The following is a 19,635-nucleotide window of genomic DNA, read 5'->3' as shown; positions in this document are numbered from 1 at the left end:
CAGAACGATGGTGGAAGGAAACAACAGCAGCCGGGCAGCAAAGGGCAAGTCAACAGTTACTACAGTGTGGCGACTACTTGGGAGGGTGCGGTGGTGGGCAGCTCTTACATTGCAGAGGGAGTGAGTCCGGTGGCGCGGCGAGTTGATGTCGCTGGGTGTGGACGACCGGTCTCCCTCCAGCGCAGAGGCGTCGGAGATGATGGAGGGCTGGCGCGAGTGGCACGGGCTCACCCGCACAGCAGCCACTAAACGGGGCGAGAGGGAAAAGAGAAGAGGCTTGTTTCTTTCTTGGGTGTTTGGGTGTACCAGAAGTAGAGAACAGGGACAAAAAAAAAAATCTGTTTTCTTCAAAATAACGCCACGATGCCTTTAAATAAAAATGTCTTTTTGAAAAAGAAAAAAGAAAAAAAAAAGTCTGTAACCAAAAAGCCTGAAATTATTTGCAATCAGCTGCAGTTGCTAAGCAACAGTGAAAACAGCTTCACAGAGGTTTGAGAAAGTGTGTGTGCGTGCAGCGGTGAGACTGATACATACAGTGCAACCAATTGCATAGCAATTTAGGGTTCGTGACTGTTCACACATTTTTCCTGTTTTTCTTTTTTTATTTGGGGGAGGGGAATGTTTGCTTCTGTCCCCAATTAGTCAGCAACCTATGTGAACCCTATAACTGCCCTTTAAAAGCAACCTCTGAAAGGACTGAGATGGACTCCAACTCTGGTGGCTATGAGGCTAATTTGTCCAGAGCTTTCTATTTTAGGGTAGCAGGAGGTGACACTGCTACACTTCCCTTCTTTTCATTGCTTTTTTCTTGCTTTTAAATTTAGCAGAGCCTCTCAAACTGATGGCTCACGTTTCTTCTACAACTCCCATAATGATAGAACTTCTGTATTACAACCCCCCCCCCCCAAAAAAAAACTTGCCTATTTTTTGTTACATGCTATTTGGCCTACATATTTTGCTTAGATAACGCATATCATTGCAATCCTTCGTGCAGACATCTGCACTGAAACACATGAGGATGAGCACTGAGTGCCAGCTGAATTTACCAGACCATCTCGTTTTGCAGAAGGGTTTTCGGCACTGTGCTGGCCGCTTTGCTAAAAACACACCACTGTTTTCTAGCGGTGACACAATTCAAAGTGAGTGAGCCAAACAAGAAAAGACATTTGCTTTGAATTTTTAAAAATGTGGTTCTGCAATGCGTCTCAGCCATGAACGTCTCCGTGCAGAGCGGGAGCTGTGACAGGAGACGCTGTTTCTTCTCTATCTCGTGAGGTGTGTGTAACTCAAATCAAAAGGATACTGCGGAAAATGTTGTGAGGGAGCTGAAAAGTAGAAAAGGAGGCCAAGAAAAATTAGGTACGAACAAGAAATGAAAAAATGTAAATGAAATTAAAAAACGGGGCCAAGTTACTGTTTGAATTCCATAAAACTAAAGCAAACCTCAAACAAAAAGGTTCTTAACACACAGCTGATCCTCAGCTGCCATAGCTGTCAAGTGCAGAGAAAACATTTGTGTGCAGCAAAGACACATAGAAGCTGTAAAGCCCCCCCAAAAACAAGAAATCCTGCACTTGAAATCATACAGAAAGCGCATGACACGTCACAACTGGAACGCCGTCGTCGGGCAACAATGTGGTCATACTAAGCAGATGGTAGGAGTGAATGTGTGTGAAGCAGGTTCACATGAGCATGCAAAGGGTAAATGATGGTCAAACCGCCTCATGTCAGTCAGCTCATGTGCAGGATGAAGGTGTTATTGGTGCTCCTTGCTGGCTTACCTTGCCTGTCAGCGGGATGCCCCGTGTGGACATAGAGGGTCTGCTGACTCTGTCGGATGGCAGCAGTCAGAGGGAGATCGGCCTGCATCACCCACTCCTGGTTGTTTCCATTGACAACCGCCTCCGTGGGCATGGCCAGCGAGTGGCGCTTGGGCACATCCTTGGTCAGGGTGGCTAGCGACTGTTTCGCCTTGAGGAGGCAGACGGAAAGAAGTCATCAGTCAGAGAGCACAGTGAGCCACAATCAAAATTCTCCACTTCAGCAAACTCACTTTTGAGTGGGCTGGTAAATCTCTATTTTTTTTGCTGTTTGTGTGTGTGTGTACATATACATGTTGTGCTCAGATTTCTACTACAAGTCTCTAAGCGCATGCAGATATGCGAGTTCTCCCCTGGGCTCGTTATGTGGCGCTTGTCTCATTAAAAATGCAGTTATATTCTTGTTCTCCTTTTGTTTGTGAAATCTTTCGCTACCACTCCTGAGAGCTCTGACAGAATATCTGGAGGAGGTGCTGGTTGTTTGTATCCACAGCGGTGTAAGCTGGGGGTGTTGTTAGGGTGCAAAAAAAGAAAATAAAAAATGGAGACATTGAAAACAATTAAGCTTTTCTATAACTTTAATGAACATATTTGCTCTGTCGCTGCTTTTCTGCAGGAGTAACAATGAGCTGTACTGGAGCCTTGGACACTGTGTTTGTGCATGTTTTTGTGTCAATAAAACCTTTTTCTTTGTGTTCATGTTTTCTGATTATGCTTGACATGTTTTTTTTATTGCTTATTGTGCGAATCGTATCATCATGCCAAGCGGCGGCGGGCTGCAAATCACCAGCACAATCAACTCCACTGCAATCATCTCCGTCTACCAGCAGTCAAACGGTTATCAATCACAGTCTCTGTCATGCAAAACAGAATACAATCCCAAACCTTCAATGTAATCATTAGTTGTCAGACTACTGATGTTTTTGTTGCCTCCCCCAAGCATTTCAACGTTCAATTAGACCTGAAACACATTCCGATCGATTACAGTGGAAATCTGTGGGACCACTGATGTTAGGATTACTGGGATCAGTCAGGGTGGGCTGAGGGTTAGTTTAAAAAAAAAAAAAACAACTAAAAACACTAAATGAAAAACGTGCATCTGAGGAGCAGGAAGAGGCTTTCCAAAGCAACAAACAGGTCACAAATAGGAGAAAACTCCACAGGGGGCAGGAGTGGAAAGATTTAAATCTTGGGGCCTGTCTTACCGCCATGACCCTAGGAGAGTAGTCCCTGTCCACAAGGCGCTCAAACACCCGGAACTCCATTCTCTGATTGACACAGTTACTCATCTGGTGGGGGGGTTGGAGACATGAATGATGGCTATGCTGTACATTCAAAAGGCTTTCCGTGTTTCGATTAGATGCAGTTTAGGCAAAACAGTGCAGAGTGACCAAAGAGATGTACCGTATATCCCTGAACCAGGACTCAAACTATTTGTGCAATATCTTTGTTTCTTTGATTAGTCAGTCTTTTCTCTTTGTACACTTTATCGACATTGTTATCTTAGAAGGAAAAAAAGGAACTCTAACATTAGAAATGTTCCTAAATATCTGATTCCAGAAAATAGAGCCTATAAAAAGCCAGTAATGCAGTGCTGACTCACTACCTGCCTGTCAAGTTCCCTCATTTGCCTTTCTCTCTCACCATGGCAAGTTCAGCCTCCAGCTCCTTGATGCGGTTCTCCTTGAGATCAAGCTGGGACCGCAGCATCCCCGTGTGCTCCGTGGCTTCCTTGGTCTGCCGCCGCAGGTCCCACTTTTCTCTCTCCAGGAGGTCTTTCTCTTTGGCCAGCGCCTTTACTGCATCCTCGCTCTCCTAGTAGACACACAGATCCTGATGGATTGGTTCACACATCAAGCACGACTAAACAGAACGATTCAAACAGAAAGGCAGTGGCTCTTTCTGTGCTGCCTTGTTAGGGCTTTCAATATTTCATTTGATTTTTTTTTTACCCTGAGATGACAGGAATAAAAAAAAGTGCTTCTACATGTTGGGCTTACTATGACATATTCTTGTGGCACCACATACGCACCAACATCTAAATCTAAATATCACAAAAACATTTTTTTTTAAACTGTAAACATCCTTTTTTGTAACCAACCGTCTTTTTAATTAAGCAGATTAGAGCATGCACTACAAAAAAACCAAACAAACAAGAAAAAGTGGGTCTGTATGGATGCGTGTGCCTCTATACTGTTAGAAAACGGGTGCCGTACTTTTCTGTGCTGCTCATAGTTGCGTATGAAGTCACGGAGCTGCTCCTCTCGGCTCTCCAATGTGGCATAAAGCTGCTGCATCTGATTCACCAGGTCTGCCTTCTCTGCTTTCAGACGCTTACGGTCCGACTTCATGGCTGGAAGACAGAGTTTGTGGAGGGTCAAATAACTTGAAGATTTACATACTTCTATTTAGTCATAATCTACAGTGTAGATGACTGCACTTCAGTGACAAACAATAGAGTTCAGAGGATTATTACCGTTTTATCTACAGTAAGTTATAAGTGGCTTTATGTCCATGTTCGTGGACCTCCCCCATCCTACCAACGTGCATGTGGTGAAAACTGGAGGTGATCAAGAGCAGACAACATGATAAAGTAGGAGCTGGGGTAAATGTGGGTTGCAAAGAGGCTTCCAGATGTGTAGCAAATATAGACAGGCTAAAGCTGTTTAGCATCCGATAATGAGCCTATTATCTGAACTTTCAGCTGATATGGGTGGTGCTGGGATTGCAGACAAGCTTGACTTGAAAGACTTTAAGGTCTAATGCTGTTCTTAATGTTTTGACACAGCCATGAAGAATGTTGCACATTAAGAGGTGGTCTTCATTAAGGAGTCTTCTTTAATCTAACTAACAAATCTTTTCCTGATTTGTTAGTTTGTTCCTGAAGCAAATAACAATAAAAACACCTGCTGTTGCCGCTGACTATACGTTGATAGAGAGGTGGATCAAGCATGAACCCTTATGTCAGTCTGCACTCTGTTGCTGGGTTTGTTAGAGACTGAGTCCCTTTTTTTCCCTCTCCCCCCGTCTCTCTCTGCCACACACTCTTTCTAATCCTCTGGCAGCTCACCCACGCATCATGATAAAGAATATGGTTCACAGTGGTTATTCAGAGAAGCTCTAATTTTCTCAAAGACAAACATTTTTTGCTCTTCTGCATCTGCCTGTTCTCCTGCTTCCTCTTGATCTTTTTTTACCTCCTCGTGCAAGATTGTTTTTCAGAGGTGTTTAAAGTCGAGGTTCTCTCCAGCTATCATTTGAAACTGACAATACATCATTTATTTATATATTATTTATTCATATTGCATCTTTCTACTTTTGTCTTCTTCACATCAAACTGCTTTTCCTAAAAGCACAGTACTTCTCATCACGTGTTCATCTGCCTTTTTCTGCCCTCTTTTTTTCTCCCCTTCAGAACCAGCTGTGTGTCAGTAATGAACTTATATCACGGCTTGGTTAACTGCATGACAGTCACAAGTTGTGTCTGGCGAACATGCTTGGGCAAGCGGAAATGAAGGACAGATTCAACCTCTGTTTTTTTTTTTTCAACCGCCCTCGTCATCCTTTCATATCTCTCCCTTTCACTTGTTCTTACCAGAGGAATCCCCAAGCCAAAGGGATACGCAGACCACATTAGCTGGCGAATGAAGACAAAAAACATCCCTCACTGACCAAGAGAAACAGGAAACCTTCCAGCACCTGCCTCAGGAAGTGAAATCAAAGCCGTCTTTGAGATGAGCCAAAAACACTTCTGCTGCCTCACATCCTGCACCTGTGATCGTTTGGCAACAGCGACCCTCCTGGTGCTGGATGCAAGAAAGCACTCACTGTGACTCTTTGAACGGGTCCATTCACACTTGCAAATCATATTAGCACTGTTAGTTACTGCTTCTGACCTACCTATGAACATTTTCAACATACACTTGTGCTCCGGGGGCTCAGACTGTTACGTTACACGCACGAATGTAGGAGAGATGGGGAAGCACTCCTGCTGACAGACATATTAATGACTAACATACTCTGTTGCTCAGTTCAAGCCTCCAAGAATTATTACCAGCTGAAACAACCAGAGAACCACCTGGGAACCATACAGAATTGAAGCTAATGTGTGTGGAGGTGGAGGTGGAGGAGGAGGATGACACGGGAAGGAAGCAGTTTAAGAGACTTTTCATAAAGAAATGATACACATCTGTGCAAGCATCTGTCTTATTCGCTGACTGCTGCGAATGTACTTGAATAGCAGATAATTTGAATCCAATATCACTCAGGAAAAATTAATTCATGGGTTTGAGTTAAAAGTTCAACTTCTACATTGATTTCCCAATACCTTAGTATGCCTACTGTCCATCTACTTGATTTGCAAGGACATGCTAAACCTGCTAACGCATGTTATTCCAGCCCATTTTGCATTCTCAGTCTTCAAGTGCCCCTCATAAATGTTCAGCTGGGTTGTGGTTAGGTATCTGTGGACAGAAAGCCAACACTCCCTGGATTTCTCTGGTGATCAAGTAGTCCTTTCAAGGCTTTGAAATGTGTGGTCATTATCCTGCAGTAGTATGAACCCCTGCACACAAAAAGTGCAAGTCAGAGAGCATGTCTCTGAACCTGTCAAAGTGCAGTAGATTCAGTACAGGTGTCTGACTCCAGAGTAACAAAACATTCCCAGACTTAAATATACCCAGCAGTACCTTACATTGTTAGTCTGATGCATTGCATTATCTTCCCTCTTGTGTTTTGCTGCTTTCCTGGGGAAGTGGTTTAGACGCTGCTACAGGCCCACTATGAACACTACTACACAGACTTCTTTTAGCAATTCAAGCCTAAACCTTCAGTCTAGCTATGCTCTTAACACCGACAAAGCAACTTGTTGCCAAGAATAACATTTTTTTTTTTTGTATTTAAAAGGCACCTAAATCCTTCGCACTGAAGAAAGATTTTTTTCTTTGGCCCACACTGCATTTTACAAATGTTTAGCACTGCTTTGCAAATTGTTTGCCTAAAATCAAAAGAAATGTTTGCCTTTGTGAGAAAACTGTATTTGTGCAAAAAGAAATGTCAGCCTGTATAAGCAGAAAAGAAGCGAATCAGGACATCTGCAAAACATTCCCCTTAAAAAGTCCAACCCAATGTGGAAAATCACAAACACCTGATTACAACATCCCTTTCTACATAATATATATATTTTTAAAACTCACGGCACAAAGGCTCTTCTGATACTCGAGTCCTTGCAATTTCAAGTACTTCAATGTGAACATCTATTACTAGAATGTGCTAAAAGCTTTTGTCTGCCGGGTTCCTCTATGATGCTACTGAAGGACTTAATGAGTGAGCCAAGTCACTGGTTGCTAGACAGAAACACTAAACTCCTCAGGGAGCTTGTGCCAATATTAAAAATAGCTAAGAGCAGGTTATTAACCTTATTAGGAGTGCAACCCGTTTTTTTTAGGATGAAAACATTTGGGGTCTGTTTCTAGCATGTTGACAACAATTCATTCAAATGATCATAATGAGCACTGACTGGCTGTGTAATACATACCAGTTAATACATATCCCCCCCCCTCATTCGGAAGAACGGAATATTTTGACATTTTCCAAACTATGTATATTTGCTTTCTTGTGGATAGTTAAATAGGAAAAAAATGGATACTTCTTTCACCTGCAAGATTTAAAAAGTAGCCTCTTTGCTTAGCGCTGTGACAAGATAAAGTGGCATTTGTTGGAACAATCACACAACATATAAAAAGTTAATGGGTGAGCTTTATGAATCTTGGGAGGCATAGTTTGCACCTCTTGGTGAAGCCAGGTGAGCTGTTTGTAATTCAAAGCTATATGAATATTACACATTAAGGACGAATATTTTCTTGTTAATTCTAGAGGCAGCAAGACTTTGTCATCCTTGATTATAAAAGAGGGGAAAAAAACAACCTCAGCCATGTTGTTGTTGCTCACACAGTTTGCACCGATTACTGTGGTGTGTTTTTCACATCCCACTCACTGCATCCTTCTGGTTAAATAACATCCCTCATTATCTGCCGTGCCCCATCTATGGTGGCTCACATAACAAGATTTAAGCCAGGATTACAGACAAATAACATTTCCTTTCTATGTGTTGCCAGCTCACCCTTAACAATCACCTTTTCTTCTGAGGAAGACTTCTAAGTGATGGAAGTCTGCAAAAAATACACTGAATCTACAGCACTTTTAAAAAAAATGGATATCAGTAAATTTAAATTGTGATTGTGCGGTGACCTTTAAGCTTAAGTTCCTTGGATAGCATTTTTAGCTAAAACACAAACACGCGCTCCTCTGTAAATGACGATCGCTACATTAACATTAGCCCACGACTGCATATAACTTCAGCTCTAAAGAGAAGGGACAGGCTTTTAGTCAGCTCTTAACATAATTATTTTGGGAGAGAACAAAAGAGACATCGGCTCATTGGAGGGAGTCCATTGTTCGCGGTTTGGGATTTTAAATCTGCCAGCTGAATAATGATGTAGGAGCCTCAGAGCAGCACAGTGCACTCACCTCCTCAATTCCTCAGTAAAAACAAACTCATGGGGCTGTGTGGCGTTGATATCACTGGCATTATTTAACAATCCTCGCTGTAAAGCAAGGCGTGTTACCGTGGGATCAGACATCTTTGCGGAGAAGACATCTGACCTTTGTAAGGTAGCTAATGAAAACAGATCAGACATACAAGCTATTTAAGCACCAGGGGAGAGAAAATCTGTCGTCGGTGGATTCAACATGAAAGCAGTCTAATGTCACTGTGGAAAAAGATTTCAGCATTTAGCAAACATTTCAACACTGACTAACTGTTGATGTGGGATTTTTGCTGTTGTTTGGGGTGAAAAAAAAGTTCCAAATTGGACGTTCAACTGGTTTGAGGTTCTTCTTGAAGGCTGTCTCTTTGCTAGTCTTTCTAGCAAGAGAAGCTTTGTATTCAAGAATTGCTTTCTAATGTTTACTGATTGGAATAAAATGAAAAAAAACATCCTCAGGAGAAAGAATGAGCAAAAAAATATATACTTCACTGATGACTTAAACTCGTGACCTCAGGGTTTTTTGAGTACATTTCCTTTCATGCTGAGCTAATTGACTTCCCACTCAAGCAACAGTATTCCTGGGTTTATGATGCTGTCGTCACAGACAGAAAGACACAGGCTCTAACAGTTTAACTGTTCCCCATGAAACAAACATGAAAGAATTTAGATATACATACATGATACATACAGGACTGACAGATTGCTAAGATACATCTAAATAACACAATGGGCCTCTATGAACCAAACAAGGTTTCTTACTTAATTGTAAATGTAATAGTTTTAAATGGACTTGTACTTATAGAGCTCTTTTCCACTATAACTGAAAACTCAGTGCACTTTTTTACTACAACCTTTATCCACCCAATCACATAGATTTTGTGGCTGATGTCATTTATGCGGGCATTTATGCTAGTACTGGTGCATTATGTGCTGGGATTCTTTCATATCTATTCCAACAGTTTCAGCAACCTCCCCCTGGGAATTTGCTGACATTTGTGAGTACATATTATTGAGACAATAACTGTTATTCTCTCACTGATAAATTCAAAGACTGCAGCAAAAAAACAGCTAGAAATGCACAGGTGGAATCGATAATCGATGGCTGCGTCAAGGCGATGTGCCGTTACACAAGCACACATCGAGTTATGCCATAGGTTACATCATACGTTTTCAGTGTGGCTTGTGGTTACAACATAGCTATGGTGTAGATTTCCCACTTAAGCATAAATCCCCACTACCCGGGCACACCCAGGACCTTTAAGTGCAAGCTAAACAAAACTATCTGGATAAAAAGTTGTAAAGGTGTAGGTGCGTTTGAGGAAATATGTCACAAAAGCTCTGACTGTCCCACTAGCTCTTAGTTAAGAAAAACCTTATTTGCTTAAAGGTCGTCGGGTCAAGAACCTGAACCTGAAACCTGAAGAGATTCAGTGGTGCTGAGAGTGTGTGTGCTTTTGTATGTGCGCACTGGTGTTTTAACACCTAACGAGGAAAGAGGCCTTGTAGTCAAGGACAGAGCTAAGCTAAGTACAGTGTAGCGTGAAATGACACTAAACAGAGCCGGCAGACTGTGCTTTGATGATACATAGCTGTCTACTGCTTTCATATGAGCTCTGGCTTGACTTGAAGTCCCTCAGTGATAGTAATAGCCAAAGTGAAAATAGCTAATTAAAAACAGCAGTGAGGGCCAACTCCACTTTGAAACTTCATTAAACCAAACTTTGATGAGAAATGAGAGTTGCGTAAACGTATAAACACCTTTTGAGAACTTCCTGGTTGCATTCGCCTAGCTGGGGCTTAGTTTCTCTTTGTAACACCGCTTTATGATTGGCAAAAAAGAATCAGGTCATTGTCATTTGTGTAGGGGGCATTAAATGCAGCTCTTGGGTTGAATTGAGTGCCCATGGACATCATAACAAAACCTGCAATTGTAAAAGGTTGGCAATTACCCTCGATTACAATTATAGCGTTCACACACCAAAGCCCGGTTCACAGTGGAAGCGAACTCAGGCTTTAACATTTAAACGATGTTGGCATCACACCAAATAAAGGCAGAGAGGGAGATAAAGGAAGAGACCGCAGAGAGGAAAATGGAGAATAACTGGAGTGCAAATGCACTGAAAAGTAGCGTTCACCTCTTCTTTATTTCGTATTCATAGGCACAAGAAAATCTGCATGCAATTTAGCCGCAAACCATCTGAACCGAGGTAGGAGTGGCAACATAGCTTCAGTGATCCATTCCCAAAGTAAACAGGTATTATCTCAAGTGGCAAAGAGCAAAGGAAGGAACGATGCATCTCTTTCACGCTACTTCATCACTTCAGCCGCTTGCTTCTTCATCCAAAATAAAACCACACTAAAACAAAGAACTAAAAAGAAAAAAAAAAAAAATAGGAAAAAAAAAAAAGACAAAGCTTCTCTGCTTCACAATAATTGTTGGTAGCACTTCAATAAAAAAAACACAGGGCTCTCATTCTTCTGGGAAAAGCACTCTGCAGGAGCATCTGGTGGGATCCTCACAATATGCCAGCCTTGTGAAAACTGAGGGAAATCAAATAGAGTCAACATCTCGGCTCCAATCAATTGGCAGCATACGGAAATTGCTGTAATTAATGAGGTATTCTTAAGAACATTTGGCCTATCTTCTTTTTTTATGATCAGACGCTCTAAAACAACTATTTCCAAGTCCGTCAAGTCTTTTTTTTAGCGTTGTTACAAACCCTTTGAATAAAAGTAAAAAGAAAAGAGGAACTTTTTTTTCATACATATAAACATTTTTATTTCCTTGCACCTAGCATAGAAGAGACTTGTAAATAATTGCTGATGTGATCATTGGAAAAAGCCAATACCTGACAGAAGACAACATTTTAAAAGTGGGCCCCCTTGCCCACGATTAACACTTGAGTTACACCTAAGTACTTTAAATCTACCAAATTCCAAGATGTAAAGGAAGGCATCAAAGTCAAGCACACATTGATTACTAATGGACTCAGTATCTTTTTAAAAAAAGCGCTTGTTCGGTTGCTTAAAAGCCCGATTTAAAAGAAACTGAGAAAAAAAAAATGATTGCGTGCCTCTATTTGGACAATTCATTGAATTTAAGACCTTTAGCTCTGGGTGGGTTCTCATGCCAACAATGATTCTGACCATTCAGAGCTGCTACTGTTTAAAAACGTGTGCCTTCATGCACTGCATAATAAGACCCAGAGCTTTTTTGCAGTAGTTTTTCAGGCAGAGATGAGATGTACTCTACACACATAATGAAAACTGAAATTACTTGTACATTAGTAATCCTCCATGTATAGAATTCTGCAAAAGTCTTGAGTCACCCCTCATTAATTTTAATATTTCCTCAGAAACTGGAAATACTGAAACATGGGCAATCATATGTGGAAATATACTCATTACTGAGTTGATGTTTGGAACTTTGATTCCTGGGAGTTTGAGTTTGTTGGAGGTGTGGTCTTAAACTTTTGATCAGCTGTAAAACAGCCTGTTTCAGTTTACTCGCTGTTTTCAATAAATTGCATGCTCAAAAGAATGTTTTGTCTCACTTCCATTTCTTCTTGTTGCATGTTGGAGCTCTACTTGGAACCTTGTTAAGATCCAACCATGCAAAATATGATTTTTCCCATTTTTCCAAGTGGTCATAAACCTTTGATTGGGACTGTAGTATGCAAGGAAAAAGCAGACTTTGTACAATTATAATGAGCTTGAAAGTTGAGATTTTGTATAACTATCTTTATTCTTAAGCACAGTCTGAACCCTCTAAGCCAAACCTTCTTGTAATTCTTTTTAAGTAGTCTTCAGGAATCGTTCTCCAGGTTTCTTGAAGGACATTCAAAGCTCTTCTTTGGAGTTTATTGCCTTTTTCTCTAGAGTCCAGACCTCAATGATGTTGAGGTCTGGACTCTGGGGAGGCCAATCCATGACTGATAGTGTCAGTCTATAGTGTCAGTCTTTTCCTTCATCAGGATGGCTTCTTGACATGCATCCTTTCGGGTCCCGTGTAAGGCCTTTGCTGGATGTTTTCATATTTTCTATGGTCATGACTTCAGATGTTCTTCTGTTGTAGATATTGTTTTTTAAAATCCTGCCACTGCAGTCTGAAGAAAAAACTTTGAAAGACCTTCAAAGCATAATTTTTTCTGATAATTCTCTGTTTCTTTCCTTTTAGAAATATTTTGTCTATTTTCTTATTACTAATTTCCTGTTCATGCTTTCTCATAACGGCATCAGCCTATTAAGATATTAATACACACAAAAACATCGTCATCAGTGTGATCCAGTACCATGTGCCAACATTGGCAGCAAGAAACTTGAATGCATTGCGAAGCAGAAGTTGGAAAAGGAACAAAAACAACAAAAGAAGGATGAAAGATGTGTTTCTACTTTCTACTTAGAAACAACTGTAAATATTGCTGAGGCCAGAGCCAACATTCACTAGCTGCTACCCACCCCAAGCAAACAGCACAAAAAGAAAAAGCTAGGAAATGCAGTTGCTGGCCTTTCACAGCTGTCTTCAAAAATTATACGTTTGGAGTGTGCAGTAGTCTCAGTGCATGAAGATTGAGAGTGACAACTGCAGACTTACAAAAGAGCTGAAACGAACTTCTGCTGTAAAGACCAGGCCAGTGGGAAAATAACAATAACATGTAAACAGTTTTGCTTCGTTTACATGTGAATGCAAATCTCATTCAATTTTCACGTCAATGTTATTTATATTGTGCCAAATCACAACAACAGCTGACTTAAGGAGCTTTATATTGTAAAAAGCAAAGACCCTACAATAATAGAGAGAAAACCCCACAGTCACACTACCCTGTATGAGCAAGCTATTGGCGACAGTGGGAAAGAAAAACTCCTGTGGCAGAACCAGGCTCTGGGAGGTACAGCCAGTTGGGGTTGAGGGGAGGAAGATGGGACAAAAGTCACGCTGTGGAAGAGCTACAGATAAATAATAACTTGCATTTAAATGCATAGTAATTGAAAACAGGTGGCCCAGCATCCTAGGCCTATTGCAGCGTAACTATGGGGGGATTCAGGGTCACCTGATTTATCCCTACCTATAATCTTTATCAAAAAGAAAAAGCTTAATCTAAACAGTAGAAATCCAAACCCAATTCAAGTAGAAAGAGTGGCTGAGGGTCTAACTGACCAAGAGCTCTGACTGAATATCAGCTTGTCCCTCTGTTCCTCATAGGAAATGCCTTCCAGAGGGGGAGGGAAAGCACAAAATGAAAAATAGCAACAGGAATGACTTCATACTCAAGTTCAGAGTCACTTCAATTCGCCTGGTGAACTTACCCCAGCAGAACGAAACCTGAATATGACAACACCCAATTTCCTCTTGTCCTCCCACATACCCCAGCTTAATTGTAGACTAGATTCACCCCGCTTAACGTTTCTGGCACTCGTAAGCCAACCAAAGTCCGCTTTTATAAAGCTTTCATTAGCTGCCGATTACCGTCAGTGCCTGCTGGGGCTGGTAGGCTTTGGCCTTCATTAACAGGCCTGAGTCATACAAATGACTGTATGAGCCTGTGTGCACTATGTTCAGACAGCCAACATCCCGCTGAAGAAGAGATAAGTATTTATTTGATGTGTGCTCTATTCTACTCTGCCCCAGTCCATTTTGTTTTCGTTCAATTCTTCCAAAAAGCGTAGGCTGCAAGTGTCAAGTGAAATGTCGCAGCAACAAAATCCCCTGACAGCATGTCATGCTTTTGTCTGATACCAAATGGTAGTTTTTGTGTTCCGCCTCATTCCATGGGCGATAATTCTTTGAAAAAAATAATTCACTGCCACACTGATGACATCTCTGCTTGATGCCCTGCAATCCACTCTAAACTGCCTGGCAATGTTCATTTCTTTACTAACTGCAGACTCTCTGAGAAAGCAGCATGTAAGCAAAGACGGGTAGCAAATTAAAGGAAAATTAAAAAAAAAAAAAAAAAGACGTCTGCCCGCACTGCAAATCAGTACCAAGTTGTCAGTGACCACCTTCATTATGTGATGAAGCACATCCTTCCTAATGAGAACATTTTTTTCCAGGATGTAACGCCTTTGTTCACAGGACATAATGGGTCAATGAATGGTTTGACAACGATGATCATCTTTTGACCAACATGTTCAACAGCGCTCTATAGGACCATCAAAGCACCACATTACACAATGTCTTAGAAGGCTGGTGGGTCCATCCCTCCAGCAGTGTCCTAAAGGCTTGGACAATCAATACCAAGACACCAGTACGCTGGCCCAATGCTTTAAAACTTTATTTTGTCACTGGTGTGCATATTCCCAATTCAATCCTAGATAAAAAGTTAAAAAGGCTTATTTTATTTAATGACCTGCCCTCACGTTTTAGTTAGATATATGACCAAGCCAAAAACGAGACTTCAGGGAGATGAAAGATCTATGTGAAGCTAGCTATTACAGACACCTTAGTAACGTTATTTATTTTAAAATCACCTTCTTGAATCTTCTACATTATGTTGAGCTGTATTTGTGTCATGCTGCACAGTAGGAGAAGAGCAGCTCGATTTGCCAAAAGCGTGGAGAGCTTTTTCTTTTTCCTTTTTAAATAGTCCAAGCATCTGCGTCTCCTCTCACCCCGAGATATAACTCCATCTCTCTAGCATAACACATGCTAATGGACCATAATGCAACTAATGGGCTGCATCAACCACACTAATACAGACACTTATGTTAACATTATGATGAATAGAAAAGAAAAGCCCGATGGAGCAAAAGGCTGCACAGGTTTTGTCTCAGCAGGAGCGGGAGCAGCAAACAAGAGATTTAAAGCAACAGGATACTAAATTGAATGCTTTGACCAAGGAAGAGGGAAATGTGCCACTTTTTTTTAAAATTGTGTTGTGTCGTTTCCCCCAACAGGACACATTTACCTGAACCTACACTTGTTCTGCATTTTTTTTTTCAGGAGTAGCGGTGAGGAAAGGACCCAAGTGTAGAATATCAACGACAAAAAAAACAATTCCAAAAGGATGAACAGAGTCCAAAGAAACACACACACTACCGAAAATACAAAGCAACAACAACAAAAAAAAAAAAAGATCCACAAAAAAGGTTAATCACAGGACCGCAAACAGAGAGGCGACGCACAGGACTATATGTACACAGAGCACTAATTAGGGAACAGGACACAGACGAGGGCGAAACAGAGGAGGAAGCAATTAGCAGGTGAAAACATTCAGGGAATCAGGGAAAGAAACAGACAGGAAGTAAAAAGTACGACAAGCACACTAAGAAAAGTAATTAGCAAAACAAACTGCGAGGTGAAGACACAAACACAGAGGGATCAAAGACAGGGGAGCACTGGAAAAAGTAAAATATTCAAATTGCAACAGGAACCAAAAGACTTATATTACAATATTACAGAAACTCAGTGATACTTATTGACTAATACGCACATGAGAACATTCTTACCTGCACAAAAAACAAGTGCATATGCAAAGCTACCATTCGGTTTATGAAATATGCACACCGGCATATTTTCTTCTTTCCACTGTGCACATGTTAATAAATCAGAATCAGTTCAAACCAAGAGGCTTGTGCAATCTCCTTACAATCAGCCATCTGCATTACTCTCCAGCCCCCATTTTTCTATACAAGGAAACATGTTTATATCCACGTGAAGCTGAGCAAGTGGTGATGAGAGATGTTGTAAGAGAGAAGCCTGCACTGGACTTTAAAAACTGATACAATCGTGTACAATGAGGAAGCCAAAACAGGCACAGTTTTTTAAAGAGTCTCCATAGGAATGATGAAAAAAAAGTGAAAATGTGTTCAGGCTGACATAACAGAGGTTCTGAATATTGCTTCCCCTGTGCTTCTAAAAAGTGAAACAAGTGAAAAACAAGTTTGCTCATTGAAGCTGACATGTAAAAAAGACTACATGAAAAAGAAGAAGACCGGTAGAGCACATAATCTGTCAGCCCGAGATGAAAACTTCTGTGGAATAGTGGCATGAAATCAGACTGTAAGTGATGATGTCCATGTTCCAATTTTTAAATGAAAAACAAGATCAATTTAAAGGTTAAGACCTACACCTTTCCATTTAGTATTTTGTTTTCTTTCACCCTTCTTTTGTTCGTAGAAATATAATTTAATTGTTCTTGTAGGCAAAAGCTTGTCACTGGATGAAACGGTCAGGAGGTGCTTGTCTTCACACAGTGAGCAAACTCCTGGGCTAAATGTTACCTACCTGTATTATTAAAACTGGTTGCTACTACCGATCAGAAAATGTTGTAAAGAAATCGAATTAATAACAAGAACTTTCCACATTTCTTCTTAAATAAAAAAAAGTCTGTGTTTTAAACAGCACACACAGTTTCTTGTTTCCTGACAGTCCTTACCTTGCAGAGCCTCCTTGGCTCGATCCAGCTCCTGTTCCTTCTGCGCCAGCTGCACACGGAGTTCAGTGGCAGAGAGCACGTCAGCCGAGCAACCTCCCTGGGTCTCCTCCAGGTCCTTATTCAACATGTCCTTCATCTGCCGCAGCAGGTGCACCTCTTCCTGGAGCTGGGCCACCTCTTCACGCAGCAGAACTGCAATTTGCAGAAAAGGAAGAGAGCTTTACCACAACGTTGCCCAAATTAGTGCAATTGTGAATCGCTGCACAGTTTTAACAGTGAATATGCATTTAAGCCAAAATAAAAGTGTTACTTCAGCAGAGAGAGAAGGGTCACATGCTTGCTGGAATTGGGTCTCATACTGGTGCATCGGCTTTGAACAGCTACACGACTGCAGAAATTGTTGTGTGTGAAATGCTAAACTGATTTAACATCACCACGGGAGGCTGCGGTTTTATTTGTTATTGAGATAACTGCAGAGCCAAATTACTGACAGTAATAAGCATCACAGAGATAGGTGCGGTCCATCAGATGAGTAGAGACAAGGCACTGATTGTGTAATGAAATTTGTCTTTGAAGTCGTCTGTTGAACCTTCTCTGTGTTGACAGGATTGACGAGTAAAGGCGAGAGGAGTACTCATTTAATATTCATTGAATGGTGCTTTAAAGTACTCCTCCCTGTCGTTGTGACAAAGACGAAAAACGACAAAATGAAAAACAACAGCACAGACTATTGTTTCTTGTTTTTTTGTTGTTTTTTTCCCTCGCAATTTGACTCGGGGTAAAAAATTTTAAAGTGCTTTCAAAGCACCAGCAGCAGTGAGAGGATTTCACTCCCTTTTAAAACAAGCCACAACAGACAAATGTCACACTTCAATTTTTCACATTAAAACGAAAAAATAAAATCCAAAATTGTGATTCTTGGCACACTGAACGCGGGTGTCTAGGTGGAGCATATGGAGCGTCATTTATAGTCGGATGAGTAGAGTCATTCTGCTTAATTTCATGCATCCTCGGGGCAAAGGGGGAGGGTGGGGGTGAGGGGAACTGCTTTACCCCATCTCGTGCAGTTCCAGTACCAAGTGCCATGCATAAATCACACTTCATACTCTGAGACTCCAGCTCCAACTCACACTGAAAAAATAAAATCTGAGATGAATGGGACAACTAAGGATGACAAATGTCCTCTGTATTTCCTGGTCATTGTTGCACATTTGAACCAAGAATTTCAAAGATGTAATAAGCGATGCTTTTCTAAATTTAAACAGCATTACAAAAAAAGAGAAAAAAGAACTGCATTCAGTCAAGGTTAGGATTTCTGGTCATGTAAAATTTGAACGTGGAGAAGATGATTGCAAGTCCCTTAATCAGAACCTAATCAGAAGTTTCCATGTGGAAGCAAGGCAACTGTCTGTTATCTAAAGAACGTGCTTCTATAATCTTGTTACAGACAATAGCTCTAAGTCACTAGATGCACAGTAACAGCACTCTGCACAATGCGCTTTTAAACTGTCTTTTTTTAAGGCATTTCGGCCTGTTTGTCATAGCATTTTATATTGTTTTAAAGCATTTTAGATTCTCATGGTATTTTCATCTCTTAAGTAGACTGCTTTATACTTTATGTACTTAAATTAATTGAGCATGTGTGCGGTGCGACTTTCTTTCATTCAACTTCAAACCCTGTTTGGACCGGATCAATTAAATTAGGTGGTATATTATATATACTATATATATATGTACCTATGTTTGAAATTACAGAAGTGATTGCTTGAGAGACGACAAATTTTGTTATATGTGTCACATCCACGGACAGTAACATTATTACAAACACAATGCAATGCCTCCAAATAAAACCATACTGCGTTTAAATGCTACCATAGTGATTCCTGACATATATGATATTATGAAACATCAGAAACATCAGGGGTTCACATCAATTATTTATTTTCATTTACTTTTTTGTGATTAATGCACTCCATCCATCCATTCGCTTCCGCTTATCCTTTTCAAGGTTGCTGGTGTTAAACTGCATCATCCCCTTCTGCACCCATACCTATGACTGATTTCTTACATAAGGACACTAGAGACCTTCAAGACTACAATAAACTATGACAACAAACCATAAGAGAGGATATGTGAGCCTTGCTCCGATACATTTTCGCGCAGCATGGATCACTTTAGGTCCCATCTTGCCTCCCCTGAAACTACAATTAGTCCCACTGCTTTGCCCGTATGACATGTACCTGCTTCCCAGGCCTTTTGACTCCATTAATTTGATCACTGGCAAAATGTAAAGTGGCTGAGGATAAGTGCTGCCCGCTAAATAACGAAAATGAAATGTAAAAGGGGTTATTAGGAGAAGGGTCGAGAGAGAAACGTTGGCGAGTGGAGTGTCATTACACAGAGGTATACTTAATGGACCTGATAATAGAACCACATTTTACGGAGCAACTCAAGCAGCAACACCCTTATTGGCAATCCGAGAACTGTCCCGTTCTGGAAACAGCCGAGCGCAAGATACAGTTCATGAGTTTTTAAAAATCCTATAATAGCCACAGACTCAGTTTAATTTCTTATTCATTAAGTTTGCATGTATTGATTGTGCAAAGGCAGCAACACAAGGAGTTCTATATAATGGGCAAGTATATTGAAATTGTGTGTTCAGTCTCCAATAACCAACCCATAAATACAGATCAACATTCTAATGATCTAATTCAATCATAGTTATACATTATAGATGGCATCTGAGGATTAATATAGTTTATATGTCTTTTTTGACTGTAAATAAATGTGTTTTTATAAATGGGAAATTTATGTATACTACTCAAAATAGAAAAAAAAAGTGTTTTAAACAGATGTTATGGAACAACATTGTAATGTAGGCATAAACAA

The 19,635-nt window shown here is 40.7% G+C and overlaps 1 protein-coding gene across 5 annotated transcripts in view; it reads right to left on the bottom strand.

The window, feature by feature from the left end:
• The window catches only part of kazna (kazrin, periplakin interacting protein a), a 185,616-nt gene that overhangs the window by 12,806 nt on the left and 153,175 nt on the right, over positions 1-19,635 (bottom strand). For 3 of the 5 annotated variants that reach the window (XM_040047992.1, XM_040047994.1, XM_040047995.1), the window contains 6 exons: positions 16,747-16,938; positions 4,037-4,173; positions 3,465-3,635; positions 3,026-3,109; positions 1,782-1,971; positions 109-245 (listed from right to left, as the gene is read on the bottom strand). In XM_040047992.1, the coding sequence (XP_039903926.1) occupies positions 109-245; positions 1,782-1,971; positions 3,026-3,109; positions 3,465-3,635; positions 4,037-4,173; positions 16,747-16,938 (911 nt within the window). Of the gene's footprint in view, positions 1-108; positions 246-1,781; positions 2,872-3,025; positions 3,110-3,464; positions 3,636-4,036; positions 4,174-16,746; positions 16,939-19,635 lie in introns of those variants that run through there. The other 2 variants (XM_040047997.1, XM_040047996.1) reach the window with 2 other exon arrangements.

The sequence above is a fragment of the Simochromis diagramma genome, unplaced genomic scaffold (genome assembly GCF_900408965.1).
Source record: "Simochromis diagramma unplaced genomic scaffold, fSimDia1.1 OVJJ01000387.1, whole genome shotgun sequence".
NCBI lineage: Eukaryota > Metazoa > Chordata > Actinopteri > Cichliformes > Cichlidae > Simochromis > Simochromis diagramma.
The sequence above is the reverse complement of the archived record's forward strand: the minus strand, read 5'-3'. Positions and strand labels throughout refer to the sequence as shown.